The following is a 15,193-nucleotide window of genomic DNA, read 5'->3' on the forward strand; positions in this document are numbered from 1 at the left end:
GATAATTCCATTTCTCTCTCTTTTTGTTTTGATCAATATGATTCCTTTCATCTTTCCACCCCCTCCACAGAAATGTTCTTTCTGTTGCATTTGCTATTGATGCCGGAATAGGGAACAGAAACAAGAGATATAATGGAAGAGAGATAGGGCAGTTTTCACCAATGTTAGCTTTGCCCCTTCTGAGAGATATTTAGACTTCCATGTTGCCAGCCTTTTCTCCAGTCTTCTATTACTGGTTCCCAAATGGATTTATTTGTATATTTGGCATCCAAAGGCAAACACAGATTTCTAGCTGGCAGCTTTCCAACCCTACACCCATAATCTTCAGCCCACATCCTTCACTTCAGATTTGTAATTGTTAAGATGGAGACCTGATACTACCTCGAACCATTTCATCATTGCCACCACATTGTCTAGCAGCTCATAACTAGCTTTGCAAAAAATAGTCTCATCTGTGAGCTGTAGGAGGGCTACTTCAACTTGGTTAGGGGGGATCCCTCACTTTGAAGCCTTCCACAAAACCTCCAGCCATGGCCCTTTCTATCGTCCTGCTTAGTGCTTCTATTGACACAAATGAATAGATAAGGGGATAGTTGGTCCCTTGTCTAATTACTCTAGAGCTGGTGAAACATGCCACTCCTTTCACCAAGACTGAGAAAGGTGTATTCAGACATGCCTTCACTCAGTTCGTCCATTTTGAGCCAAAACTCACTCTTTATGATATAATCCAAAAACTGCAAATTTAGGTGGTTGTAAGCCTTCCCCAAGTCAATTTATTACACAGCATTCTTGCCCTCCCATTACTCAATCTTGAGTGTATCAACTCGTTTGCTGTGAAGACCCCATCCACCATTTGTCTTCCCTCTGTACAAGTTCCTTGAGTTTCAATAGTAATCCTACCCAACACCATTCTCATTCTTACAGCCAGCACCTTTGAGTTTAAGCTCCTTTCCAGGGCTGCTTTATCATGGAAACCTTCAAAAACTTTCATGAGATCATTTTTAACAGTACCCCAACATTTGGTGTATAATTCCATTGTGAAACCATCTGGCCCAGGTGCTTTATCACTCTCCGTCCCCATAATAGCCTCTAGCAGCTCTTCCTTGGAGAAGCTTCTATATAGTTCCATCTTTTGCTTATTAGTATGTTCCCAATCTCTGTCATTCAGTTTAGGCCTTTCTTCCACTTTCCTTTATAGGGGTTTGATTAGAACTTCACAATAGTCTCCCTAATGCTCCCTTCATCCTCCAAAATTTCATCATTCATCTAGTAGAAATCTGCTGAATTAAAAAAAGTACGAAAGAAAAGAGAATTTTCTTGAAGAGAGAAGGAAGAGAGAAGAAGAGGACTTGAGAAAGAAAAGAGACCAGCAATATGGCCGCCCCCTTCACTTAATATTTATATTAGAAATATGAGTACAAAGACTATCATGCCCTTATAGGGTGACAAAAGATTAAAAAACACATAAAAGACTCAAATAAATAATAAAATTTGGACTCACATAACTGCTGTGGTCCCCACTTCCTATCTAACAATTAACATAAAACAGCTACTCAAAACAATACAAAATTGACTAAATCTTCAACAAGTTGGGAGTAAATGTCACACATTTCCAATTTGCGTAGATCATGTTCAAGCTTGTTCTTTGCAACCCCTTTAGTGAGGACATCAGCCAACTGCAACTTTGAAGAGACATAAGGCAAGCAAACTTCTCTGGTTGTTACCCTTTTTCTTATGAAGTGCCTATCAACTTAAATGTGTTTTGTCCTGTCATGGTGAATTGGATTGTGGGCAATATTGATTGCAGCCAAGGTTCAAAAAATCGTTACGTATTGGCCGATCCGTATCATTTCGGGACCTCTTCGATATGCCCCTATAGTGGGTGTATCGGGGGTCTGACTGATTCAGGGGGTGGAGGAGCCCTAAACCGGCCTCCTGAACCGGTTTTGAAAAAAAAAGTAAAAAGAAAAGGTATCGATTCGCCCGATACTCCGGTAGGGGCGTATCGGGCGTATTGATATTTTGAACCTTTATTGCAGTTTGATTGTCACAGTATAGCATCATAGGTTCCTCTGCTTTTACCCCAATCTCGCTTAATAGGGATTTAACCCAGAGTAGTTCTGAGACACCATGAGCCATGGATCTGTACTCAGCCTCTGCACTTGACCTAGCCACACCTGCTTATTTTTTACTCTTCAATGAGATCAAGTTTCTACCTACAAAGGTACACACTCCTGATGTAAATCTCCTATCATCTAAACAACCTGCCAGTCTACATTTTTATGGGATTCTAGCTTCAAATTTTCATGATTTGAGAAAAGGGTACCTCTGCAGGGGTGCTTCTTTAGGTATGCAAGTATTCTCTTAATAGTTTCCCAGTGCTGAACCTGAGGTGCATGCATGTATTGACTCACAACACTAATGGCATAGGAAATTTCTGGTTGTGTCATACACAAATATAACAATCGGCCCACCATTCTTTGATATATCCCCACATCTTTTACCAACTCACAATCCATAGCATTAATTATATGATTTGAATCAATAGGAGTGTTGGCTGGTTTGGTCTCCAACTTCTCAGTCTCTTGCAGCAAGTCAAGTACATAAGTCAAGTACATACTTTCTTTGAGAAATGAAGATCCCATGCTTGGATCTTGCAACTTCAATCCCCAAGAAGTATTTGAGCTCACTAAGATCTTTAATCTCAAATTCTTGTTGTAGTGATTTTTTGAGATCATCAATCTCCTTCGGATCATTTCCTATAATCACTATATCATCCACATACACAATTGGAATTGACACCAGAGCACCTCTCCTCTTCACAAAGAGGATGTGATCAGACTGAGTGTATCCAAAACGGATAAGTGCCCCTCTAAACCTGTCAAACCAATCCCTAGGTGATTGTTTCAGGCCATACAGAGATTTTCTGGGTTTGCACACCTTTCCTATACCAACATTTTCATAAAAGCCTACTGGAATGTCCATATATACCTCCTCCTATAAATCACCATTGAGGAAAGCATTTTTGACATCAAGTTGAAACAAGGGCCATGAATAGGTGGCTGTCAAAGATAAAAGGATACGAATTGAACTCGTCTTAGTTATCAGTGCAAAGGTTTCCAGATAATCAATACCATAGGTCTAAGTATACCCTTTTGCAACCAACCTTGCCTTGTACCTCTCTATCCTACCATCGAACCTGTATTTCACAATGAACACCCATCTACATCTGACTGTCTCCTTGTCTGGAGGAAGATCAACTATTTCCCAAGTTTGGTTTTTAACCAAGGCTTCCATCTCTTCTTACATGGCTGTTTTCCACTCAGGTTTAGAGAGTGCCTCAGTAACATTCCTGGGTATAAACACAGAATCTAGGGAAGAAAGGAAAGCTCGGTAGGAGGGTGATAAGGCATTGTAGGAGAGATGGTATGAAATGCAATGGGCTGTACACTTTCTCTTCCCTTTGCGAAGTGCAATGGGAAGATCAAGGTCAGTGGGATCAACTGCAAAAATAATGTTAGGTACAAGAACATTATCATTAGAAAAAATAACAGGCTCAGGCTCAAGGGGAATACTTGGAATTGTATCTGTTGAATCTGGAGCCTTGGAAGGACTGATGGAGAGTGGTGTGGGTTGAGCATGTGTGGAGTCAACCATCGTCTGATGGCACTAATATTTTTGTGAGGCTGCCCGTAGTGGCTTAGGTAATGAAATTGATGGAAGTGCTGATGGTAAAACTGGGGGCACAAAGGAAATATGAAGAGGAACAGACAGTGAGTTCTCCCCAAGACTCTCCCCCTGAGGAGAACAACTCGAGAAAAAGAAGGTGGACTCAAAAAAAGTAACATGCATAGTGACAAATCTACTCGACATGGGGTCATAACAACAATACCCCTTTTGGTTTTGAGCATACCCAAGGAAAACACGTTTCTTGGCCTTAGGATCCAATTTCTTGCGATGGGGCCTTAAACCCCAAAGTTCGTGAAGGAACATGGTTAATTAAGTGTACGACTATAAGAATTTCATCTCCCCAGAAACGGATAGGAACTGAAGCACACACCATAAGATTTCTTGCCACCTCTACAATGTGTCTATTTTTTCTCTTTGCTACTCCATTCTATTGTGGTGTATATGCACAACTGCTTTGATGAATTATACCATGCTTCAAAAAATATGTGGTCAAATCCTTCTCAAAATACTCTGGCATTATCTGATTTGAAGGCTTTAGTTCTCACTTCAAATTGTGTGAGAACCATTTGGTGGAATTGTGTACCAAGTTAGGAACTTCATCCCAGGATCTCATCAAATATGTCCAAGAATACTATGTATAATTATCCATAAACAAGAGGAAATAACAGTACCCACCCATAGAAGGAATATGATATGGTCCCCATACATCAATGTGAATAATATAAAAAGCAAAAGCACTTCTTTTATTAATTGGTTTAAAAAAATGTCTACAATGTTTTCCCAACTGACAACACTCACACTCCAAGGTAGATAACTGGACAAACTCAAACAGCTTTGGAAAAATAAATTTTAATGAACTAAAAGAAAGATGACCCAACCGATTATGCTAGAGCATAATTTGTCACTGACTCTGATCCACTACTATTGTTGCTGCTAACATGGTGGCTCTGATGTCTCGGAATCTCATCCAAAAGGTTGACTCCACTCACCTGACGACCACTCCCAATCATTTTCTTTGACTCCAGATCTTGCAAAACACAATTACCAGGAAGAAAGGTCACCGAACGATTCAATTTTTTTGTTAAAGAACTAACATAAAGTAGGTTGGTATGAAGTCTAGGGACATGTAGGACAGAGGATAAAGTAATGTCATCGGTCACTCTAACTGTCCCCTTCCCAGCAATGGGAATATGTGAACCATCTGCTATAGAGACTCTGTCTTTACTAGAGTACAACTAATAAGAACTGAAAAGGGTAGGTACATTGGTCATGTGCTTAGATGCTCCTAAGTTTATAATCCAGGGAGGTTCCTCCTTACCTAAAGAGGATGCAAAATTTGTAGTTGCATATGAACTACCTATATGAGCAAAAGAAGTGGTGTAGTTGGCTCCTACACTCTGTTGTCCATCTGAAAGGCAAGAACTAGTTGTATCTTCTTACTCATAAGTTGTCCAAACCTCTCCAACTCTGTTCTAACTGTTGCTACTACAATGGATTCCCAATAAGTTTGGGAAAAGGGTGCTGAAGAGTCTCATGTAGTGGCCACATTTGCATTTCCCTCCTTGTTCTTGATTCGAGTAGGCATGAGATGTGGATGGAGATTCTAACAAGTGTCTGGTATGCTTAGGCTTCTTATAATAATCACACACCAAGTCCCTTCTTATCCTCCCTCCTAGTCTCACTGCTCCCCCTGTCTCCATTCGACTTAGGTTTGGTTGTAGTAACCATAGTAGACTGTAGGGGTGGCAACGAGTCGAGCTCTTCACGAGTTACTCGAGTTCGGCTCGGTTTCAAGCGAGCTTCGAGCCCAATTCACAGGATCGATTAAGAAACGAGTTGAGCTCGAGTCAAATAGAGCTCGGCTCGCGAGCCGACTCGAATATATATATATATATATAAAATAAAAAATTATAGAAAAAAATATATAAATTATAGAGAATAATATATATAATAAAAATGTTATAATTCTTAATTTTTTAAATATCAAATAAAAAATATTTTTATATATAATTTTTTATTTTATAAAACATTTTTTTCTCAAAATTGAGCTCGAGCTAAGTTGAGATCAAATTTACGAGTTTTTGACTTGAGCCAAGCTCGAGCTCAAGCCTTGTAGAATAGTCTCGAGCTGAGCTCGAGCCTTGTACTATTCGACTCGGCTTGGCTTGACTCTAATCCACCCCTAGTAGACTGGTCAATCCCATGCTGTCTCAACATGACATTCCTTCTGCTCTCTTCTCCAGAAACAAAGGCATAGGCTTGAGAGAGTGTCACACTCTCCCTAGAAAGGATATGCTACCTAGTAATGTCGAATTTAGGGTTCAGTCCTGCCAAGAACCCCAAAACCCTATTTTTCTTTACCAGTTTCTGATAAGTTGCTGCATCATTTATACTTTCCCACATCATAGTTTCAAAGTGATCGATCTCCTGCCAAAGGGTTTTCAACATGGAGAAATAAATGGCAAGAGGTTTATCTCCCTGTTTTATAGTAATCACCTGATTCCTTAACCGATAGGCTCTGGCTACATTTTGCTTCTGAGAATAGGTTTTAGTCACTCCATCCCAAATCTCCATTGCAGTATTAGCCCATAGAAAATTTTTGCTAATATGAGGTAACATAGAATTACATAGCCAGGACATCACCATGTAATTCTCCTGTACCCATCGAGAAGAATCTATATTAGGTTTCTTCTCCTCCCCAGTGGTGTACCCTAATTTTCCATGGGCACCAATGGTTTGGCTGATTGTGCCCATTCTAAATAGTTTGTACCATCAAGCTTTATTGTAGTAATGATTCCAGACCAAAAAATATCACTACTATCTCCAATGCCTAGTCCTATGGTACCGGTGGATTTCAGCTCGGTACTCCAACACTCCATCTTACTTCAAACAATTTAATAGTAAGAAAGAAATAGGTTGAGAGCCTCCAAGAACAATTCAAAACCACACACAGTAACAAACCCTTCTGCAAGAAGAAAACCCTATTTGGAGAGAAATCTCTCTCCTCCCAACGTCTCCCAACAGAGAGAAGAGTGAATCGGCCACTCCAAGAGGCCTAGAAAACTCCAGAAACCTAACCACCCTCTACAGAAAAAAAAAGAAATCTAACGATATCTGAGTGCCCAAGATCAGATTAAAAACCAAGAGTCTAGCTTTTCTAGGACTCTTCCCCGTATTCCAGTTCTTCCCCGTACTCCAACTCTCCATCTTACTTCAAACAATTTAACAGTAAGAAAGAAATAGGTTGAGAGCCTCCAAGAACAATTCAAAACCACACACAGTAACAAACCCTTCTGCAAGAAGAAAACCCTATCTGGAGAGAAATCTCTCTCCTCCCAACGTCTCCTAACAGAGAGAAGAGTGAATTGGCCACTCCATGTTATGGACGCATTCCTCAGAAAGACGTACCATCGCTGCCGGCAGCAACAGGAACCTGACCCACCGCCAGATTAGATTAGATCATCTTGCTTGTTCTTATCTTATTCTATTGCTCTTGTCTTATCTTGTTAGTAAGTTATCAGATTAGGATTAGTTTATCATATTATCAGATTAGGATTAGTTTATCTTGTTATCAGATTAGGATTAGTTTATCTTATCCTTGGCAAGATAGAATTGGAAGTCTCCCTATTCAGCAAGGAGACTCCCTAAGATTAGGACTCTTGTAATCTCCTATTTAAGGAGACACCATTATTGAATGAGGATATCGAATATTCAGTCAAGAAAGAGAGTAAAGGAGAGTTAGGTGATCTCTTGAACAAATCACCTTTTAGGGCGACAAGATAGGTTCTTCAAGGAAAGGGAGGAACAAGGGAAAACAAGAGGTTTTCCCCGTGGACCGATCGTGTCGAGATCCTATTCGCGGGCCCATAACAATTTGGTATCAGAGCCATTCGTCATGGGAGATTTGCAGCAGCTATCATCCAGGGTTCACGAACTAGAGCATAGGCTCGTAGAAACCAACAGGGAGGTTTGTGAGGTCAAAGACGATGTCCGGGAGCCGTCTGGTGAACAACAACAGCAGCAACAAACTCTTCTTGGTCCACAGCAGCAGCAACACCCTCAGCCACAGCAGCCAGACAACCAACAACAACAACAACTGCAGCAGCAAAAGCAACAACATGATCAACAATAGCAACAACATCTTCTCCGAGCAGCTATTACTAGTCCTAGTATAGTTGCCCCGAAACTGGCCCCTAAGTCCTATGGGCCCTTCAAGGTTCTACGACGGATTGGCAGTGTGGCCTACCAACTGGAACTGCTAGAGACCAACTGGATTCATGATGTCCTCCACATTGCCTTGCTGAAACCATTTACGGGTGTTCCTCCGGACCAAGTCCCCTCCCTGCCACCCCTGCAAGATGGCAAACTGATTCCCCAACCTAAAGTTGTCATCCGCTCTCGTTTCAATCAAGGAGTTCTTGAAGTCTTGGTTAAACAGTGTAGCTTACCATCGGCCGAAGCCACATGGATCCCATTGACAGAGTTCCAAGCCACATATCCGGAGTTCGAGCTTGAGGACAAGCTCGTGGTCCAAGAGGGGAGTAATGTTATGGACGCATTCCTTGGAAAGACGTACCATCGCCGCCGACAGCAACAGGAACCTGACCCACCGCCATATTAGATTAGATCATCTTGCTTGTTCTTATCTTATTCTATTGCTCTTATCTTATTTTGTTAGTAAGTTATCAGGTTAGGATTAGTTTATCTTATTATCAGATTAGGACTAGTTTATCTTGTTATCAGATTAGGATTAGTTTATCTTATTATCAGATTAGGATTAGCTTATCTTATCCTTAGCAAGATAGAATTGGAAGTCTCCCTATTCGGCAAGGAGACTCCCTAAGATTAGGACTCTTGTAATCTCCTATTTAAGGAGACACCATTATTGAATGAGGATATCGAATATTCAGTTAAGAAAGAGAGTAAAGGAGAGTTAGGTGATCTCTTGAACAAATCACCTTTTAGGGCGGCAAGATAGGTTCTTCAAGGAAAGGGAGGAACAAGGGAAAACAGGAGGTTTTCCCCGTGGACCGACTGTGACGAGATCCTATTCGCGGGCCCATAACACTCCAAGAGGCCTAGAAAACTCCAGAAACCTAACCACCCTCTACAGAAAAAAAAAAGAAATCTAACGATATCTGAGTGCCCAAGATCAGATTAAAAACCAAGAGTCCAGCTTTTTTAGGACTCTTCCCTGTATTCCAGATCTTCTTGATTTTGATGCCAAAATGAAGATCACCTTCCTGATGACTAGATCCCACCAAAAAATCCAAGAACTGGGCAATCTACAATAGATCGATCAGCCTTTTATTACTTCATGCAGTCGGCCAATCTAGGGCTGCATGAGAATGCTTCAAGAACCCTAGCCGAAGTTTTGATACCAAGTAGGAATCTGCTGAATTAAAAAATATATGAAAGAAAAGAGAATTTTCTTGAAGCGAAAAGGAAGAGAGAAGAAGAGGACTTGAGAAATAAAAGAAGCAATAATATGGCCGCCCCCTTCACTTAATATTTATATTAGAAATATAAGAAGAGTACAAAGACTACTATGCCCTTATAGGGCGGAAAAACATTAAAAAGCACATAAAAGACTCAAATAAATAATAAAATTTGGACTCACATAACTGCTGTGGTCCTCACTTCCTATCTAACAATTAACATAAAACAGCTACTCTTAGAACAACACAAATCTGACTATATCTTCAACACATCTTCAATCTTTTGATAGCGTTTACCCTCCTTGCACTTACAATTTTGTGGGAGAACTTAGTAACTTTGTCTCCCTTTTGCAACCATAAAACCAGCAACCTCTGCCTCCATTGATCTCCTCTTGATATGCCAATTTGTCAAAATGCTGCTTTGCTTGGGATAAGAGGATCTGATTGTTGAAAACTGGGGTCAATCTGGACAGTTATCATCATCATCTATACTTGTCCGTGTTAGTTTTGTCCTCAAAACCTGATGCAGGTAACTTGCTATACTTCAAATTTTTCTCTAGCATACTAAATGAGACAATCACATTCTATTGACATAGTACTGACTTTTTATTGATCCCTATCACGTGGTTTCATTTCTGTAGTATGAGAAAGAGATTAATGGGCCGTTTGGTAACAGATGAAATGGGTGAAATGAAAACTCATTGCTTGGTCCTTTAGTGAACAAGTTTTTAAGAGCTGTGGGTTCTTAATGGCTGAAGCTGAAATTGGGTAGATTACTATACCCTTGAATATTTTATTGTTTAATAATCTTATCTTCTAAAAAGACAAAGTAATAAGTCATTTGTTCAAAAACTTCAGCAGTTATCAAACAGTAATAATTTTAGAAAGAGATATTTTTTTACTTAAATTGCTCTCTGTTTACTGATAAAAATGTTGCTTTCTGTTTTGGATGTAGAGGCTAGTATGGTTAGGAGCTTTCTTAGGGACCTGGCTACCCTGTCTTTGTACATATCTATAATTGCACTTCTTAATAAAATTCTTGATTACTCATCAAGAAAAGAAAAAAGATCCCAACTTTACATGCCTGATAGTTAATTATTCATGTAGAAAAATTTATCAGCTCTTTCTGTATTGCACTTACAGATTTTGCATTACTACTTAAATGTTTGGAACTTTGAAATTTGAAATCCATGTGCATTTCATATTTGTATTCTTGCACTTTTAGGGAGAGCAAAAATCACCTGGAATCATTCCCTTGGCGGTGAAAGATGTTTTTGGAATTATACAAGAGGTAGAGTGATTTTTAATGGGACAGATGATGGTTTTTACACCTCCCCTTCTGTAACTAACATAAGTTGACATATGTCTTAGACTCCTGGGCGGGAATTTCTTCTTCGTGTTTCTTATCTGGAAATATACAATGAGGTCAGCACATTTCTTGTTTTTCCCATCTATAAATTTGTTATGATGTCAGTACATTTCTATTTTGATCTTGGTGGCATTTATTTGCTTAAAGCTCATGTTTTCTTCCTATTCAATTGAATTTCTCTGTTTCTGTTAAGAACAAGGAAGGTGTTGTTTAATAAAAGCTGAAAATCCAAAATGATGGTTATAAGTTATTGGCTATGATTCCATTTGTAGACATTTCATTAAAGAAACAGATTTTTGCCCACATTATAGCCACATTTTCATTTACAATTTCCTCATACTTAATACATGTTTATTGCATATCTGCATGATGTGTGGCTCATTGTGACACTAGCAAGTGCACTAGCCGTTCAAGTAATAAAGTAGTGAGTGAAGTATCGTTTCCACAAGGATTTAGGAAACAATTACCAATACTAAATTGAGTACTTCTTATCTGATCAACAAATAATCAAAACTTTAATGAAAGCTAAAAAAAATCCTAAATTAAAATCTATCTAAATCATTGGCCCAATTGCCTTCAAATCAGGTTAGAAGAGTAAGCAGTAAATGTCAATCTCAGAATTCAGCAATCTATCAATTTGGATCATTCGAATAAATCATGATTGAGCCTTGGTTTGGTGAAACCCCAAGGTCATGAACAGCCTCTCTCAAGCGCATGTTCATCCTATGCATGAGTGACGGTTCTTCTATCTCTAGCAAGAATCTAATCCCCATGCATGCATTTCTTCAAACACTTCTAAGGCATCAATTCAAATCTGAATTGATCACCAACTGAATTGTGCAAGTTATCTCTAACCTTGCACTCAATTCAGTTCTTGAATAGTAGATCTGAATTCCTAGAGTCTCTCTCAAGCACTCTAGGAATTCCAAGCTGTAGATTAATTCGGCCAATCTGAAAATTGCAGATCTGAATTCTCTTTCAAGCAATTCAGATCTTGCAATCTCAGATCTGAGAATTCAGATCTGAGTTTTGAAGGTTAGTTGGCTGAATTAATCTACAATAACACCCTTATTCAAGAAACTTCAAGTACAATTCATGACCATTTGAATGAATAAAAAAGAATTAGATTGCTGAACTGAAATTTTACAAGCTGAAATACATCAAGGAAGAATGGAAAAAAAAAGGAGAAAGAAGAAAGAAAATATAACAAAGAAACTGAATTCGAATCAAAAGAGAATGAAACTACAATTGATTTATTACAAAAGATCTTTGAATCACAAACCCTCAATTCGAACTCACCTTCTCTTCTAGCTTGCTTGTCTTAAACTTCCTTCAGCCCTTCTTCTTCTTCTTCCTTGCGCCTAGCCTTCTTCTCTTCTCTTCTCTCAAGGTGGCCGAACCTCTAAGAGTGGGAGAGCCTTCCTCTCAAGCAATTGAACACCTCTCCCCCCTCCTAGAGGCCTCCTTATATAGTTTTTCAAGGGGGCTCTTGCCCCTTCTTGAAGCCTCTAGAATGAGGTGTATTACACCCCTTTCTTGAACTTTCTAGAGCTCTCTTGAAAGCCTCCTAAGGGCTGCTATTTGGGCTGCACTTAGGCTCTCTCTTAGCACATGATAGCTATACATTGAGCTGCTCTTTTGGGCTGAGAATGGGCCTTCCTTGCTGGGCCGAATTCTACTCATAGCTAGGCTTTCTTTTCTTGGGTTTTCTCAAGAAATTCACTTGTTCTTCTTGGGCCGAAGTGCTCTCTCTTGCTTCCACAACCGGGTTGGACTGAAATTGGTCTTTTTGAACCTTCTTTTCTTGCTTTTTTCCTTCCTTTTCTTGGATTAATTATCCCTGAACTTATTCTTAGCATTAAGCTAAATTAAGGCAAAAATTAATAAAACTGGCATAAAAATCCATGCTAAAGTCCTCAAAAATTATAGATAAATTGTAAGTTCATCACTGCATCATATTGTTGGAGATTTATGTCTTTCCAGGACCTTGGGAAATGTAGAATTGTTATTTTTGATAGGTAATGGTAATATCTCCTCATAGTTTGGGAATGGTAATGACAATATTTGTAATGGTAAATATTTGGTAGGTGCAGAATTATAAATTAGATTAAGATTACTATATTGGAATGAATTGAGTTAGGCTAGATCAGTTTGGGCTAAGTAAGCTTGCTCTCTGGATGTGCTTAAGCTGATCTTGGCATGGCCCAACCCCAACCCCAACTAATTTAGCTTGTTCTCTGGATGTACTATTATTTAATCTTTAATGTTTAATTCTTTTTTCCAGGTTATTAATGACTTGCTTGATCCCACAGGGCAGAATCTAAGAATACGGGAAGATGCTCAGGTACTTCTTTTTATATGCATATAACATATCATCCCCTGGTTGAAGATGGGGCATTATATCTACTTGACTGAATCCATAAGCGTGTGGATGGTCATTGAGGCAATAAAACAGAACAAGTTGATGATTTCTCATTTCCATCTTCCTTTTCTTAGTTAGAAATATAGCATTAATTAAGAACTTGATTTATTCATGGACATGAAGAGGGTGGAGAAGCTTCAGTGATTTTTGAAGTTGGAGGCTGGGCAGTTAAGGTATCTTGAGACTTGAGAGGAGCAAGGAAGTGATAGGTGGTGTTTTTTTTTTTTTTATGTTTTTTAAATTTTTGATTGGTAACAGGTGGGATTTTATTAATTACCATCAAAAGAACGAATATGTACATGAGGTCCAAGCACCTCAAGATATAGGTTAGGAGTTGCCACTTTTCCATTTTAAAGAAATTAGGCAATATGAACATCATGGAACTTACATCCACTAAGATAGCTAGTCTTCTTACATTTACAGTGTATAATATCATACCCCTTAGAATCCCCCCAAAACAACCAATTTTGATTTTATTAACCCCTAATTTGTTCTAATCCATCAGCCATATTGTTTGCTGACCTTGGAGTCTGAATGTATGTAGTTCTCAATTCTGCTGCTAGATTTTTTATCTCCCTCATCATATAACTGTTTCTCCAAGCTCCAATCTCCTCATTCTTCGACCACCTATAATAATCTGTGCATCCCCTTCTATCAAAATATCCTTGAAGTTCAGAGATTTGGCCAGCTGAAGCCCTTGTACTACTGCCATGGTTTCTGCCATTTTTGAATCACCAGTCGCTATAAGTCCTGAATAAACTGCCAATTTGCTTCCCCTCGAATTTCTAAAAATGCCTCCTATACCAGATGTGACTGGGTTGCTAATACTACAGTCATCAACACTCAGTTTGGTTCAATTTGGGTTTGGAGGTGACCAAATTAGACTCTGCACTGTTCTAGATGCGGAGGAACATGACACCTGTTGCCAGTTTGTTATAATGTCGTCAGTTTTGAAGTGTTTGAAGACTTCTAAAGTCATGACCCAATGGATTACTTCTCTTACCATTTTCAATAATCACTTCAACTGAACAGCCTTTTTTTATGTAAGATTTGTGCATTTGTCTCCTCTCATAAGCACTGATGGCTACCCTAGCACACCTCCACAAAATTCTGTCTCTCCTCTTAAGTGGTCAAAACAAGCTGATCAAATTATTTGATGGAGTACATCTGGGCCAAACAGGGAAAAGAAAAAGCCCCAAATACTTGCTGCAAAATGGTGGGAGATTAGCAGGTGGAAAACCGTTTCACTACTTGCTTTTCAAAGAGTGCACACATACAGAAATCCTGCAAAATTTTATTCTTATCTTCTTTTTCTCCTTTAATACCTTATCTATTTCTGACTTGGGCATTAAAACAAGCATTTGGAGTGGGCCTTACTTTGGACAAGTATATCTTATTAGGTCTCTCCCTCACCCTGAGTCCTTATTTTTTCTTTTCTGTGCCTAGTCTATAGCCTTCTATTTCTCAAATGTCAAATTCTGTTAGTTTTCCTGTTTTCTGAATGTATGGAGTGTTTATGATGGGCAGGGAACTTACGTTGAGGGCATTAAAGAGGAAGTTGTTCTCTCCCCTGCTCATGCCCTTTCTTTGATAGCATCTGGGGAAGGTACTTGAACTTCGTCTGTTATCTCAAAGATGGAATGTTACATTTGTCTAGATGAAAATGTTCATTAAGGTTTCTTTGGAAAATACTCTCATATTTTTTTCTGTGGTTATCTGCCTCATTCCTTGAATGTTTTTAATAATAAAAGAAAAAATCGTAAAAAGAAAAGAAAGTATACAAGAAGCATACAAGCTTTGCAAGCCAAGCACCTCCAACAGAAAGCACCTTAGGATTAAACTACAACATTACAATTCAAGCATCTTATTCTTTTTTTAATTGGTAACCACAAAATTTATTAGTGTATAAAGAAATGGTGTACAATATAAATGTGCCAAGCACCCTTTAATGTGATATGCTAGCTTCAACTACCTAACCCCAATATAGATCTCCTAATTACCTTCAATTTTTATGGGGCATGATACCCCAATAAGAACTCTCCTATTTATCCCTTGACTAGCTAATGCATCAGCTAAGCTATTGGCTGATCTTTGGGCCCAACCTCCAGGAAAATATTACCCGTAACTCCTTTACCACCAGTTATGTTTCTCCCAAGATATACCTATAAATCTAAGAACCACTGCTGTTATTTTGAGTTGCAATTCCCTTTGTTTTGTTACCTTCATATTATTCCAAGTTTCCAACTTTCTTTTCTTTTGTTGTGCATTGACATT

The 15,193-nt window shown here is 38.9% G+C and overlaps 1 protein-coding gene across 3 annotated transcripts in view; it reads left to right on the forward strand.

The window, feature by feature from the left end:
* LOC148873941 (P-loop containing nucleoside triphosphate hydrolases superfamily protein) overlaps window positions 1-15,193 on the forward strand; it is a 52,731-nt gene that overhangs the window by 11,089 nt on the left and 26,449 nt on the right. For all 3 annotated transcript variants that reach the window (XM_088965626.1, XM_088965627.1, XM_088965625.1), the window contains exons 5-8: window positions 10,354-10,419; window positions 10,500-10,553; window positions 12,782-12,841; window positions 14,447-14,525. In XM_088965626.1, coding sequence (XP_088821752.1) covers window positions 10,354-10,419; window positions 10,500-10,553; window positions 12,782-12,841; window positions 14,447-14,525 — 259 coding nt within the window. The remainder of the gene's footprint in view (window positions 1-10,353; window positions 10,420-10,499; window positions 10,554-12,781; window positions 12,842-14,446; window positions 14,526-15,193) is intronic.

Source organism: Nelumbo lutea, chromosome 1 (genome assembly GCF_056320005.1).
Source record: "Nelumbo lutea isolate HS-2025 chromosome 1, American lotus-T2T, whole genome shotgun sequence".
NCBI classification, from domain to species: domain Eukaryota; kingdom Viridiplantae; phylum Streptophyta; class Magnoliopsida; order Proteales; family Nelumbonaceae; genus Nelumbo; species Nelumbo lutea.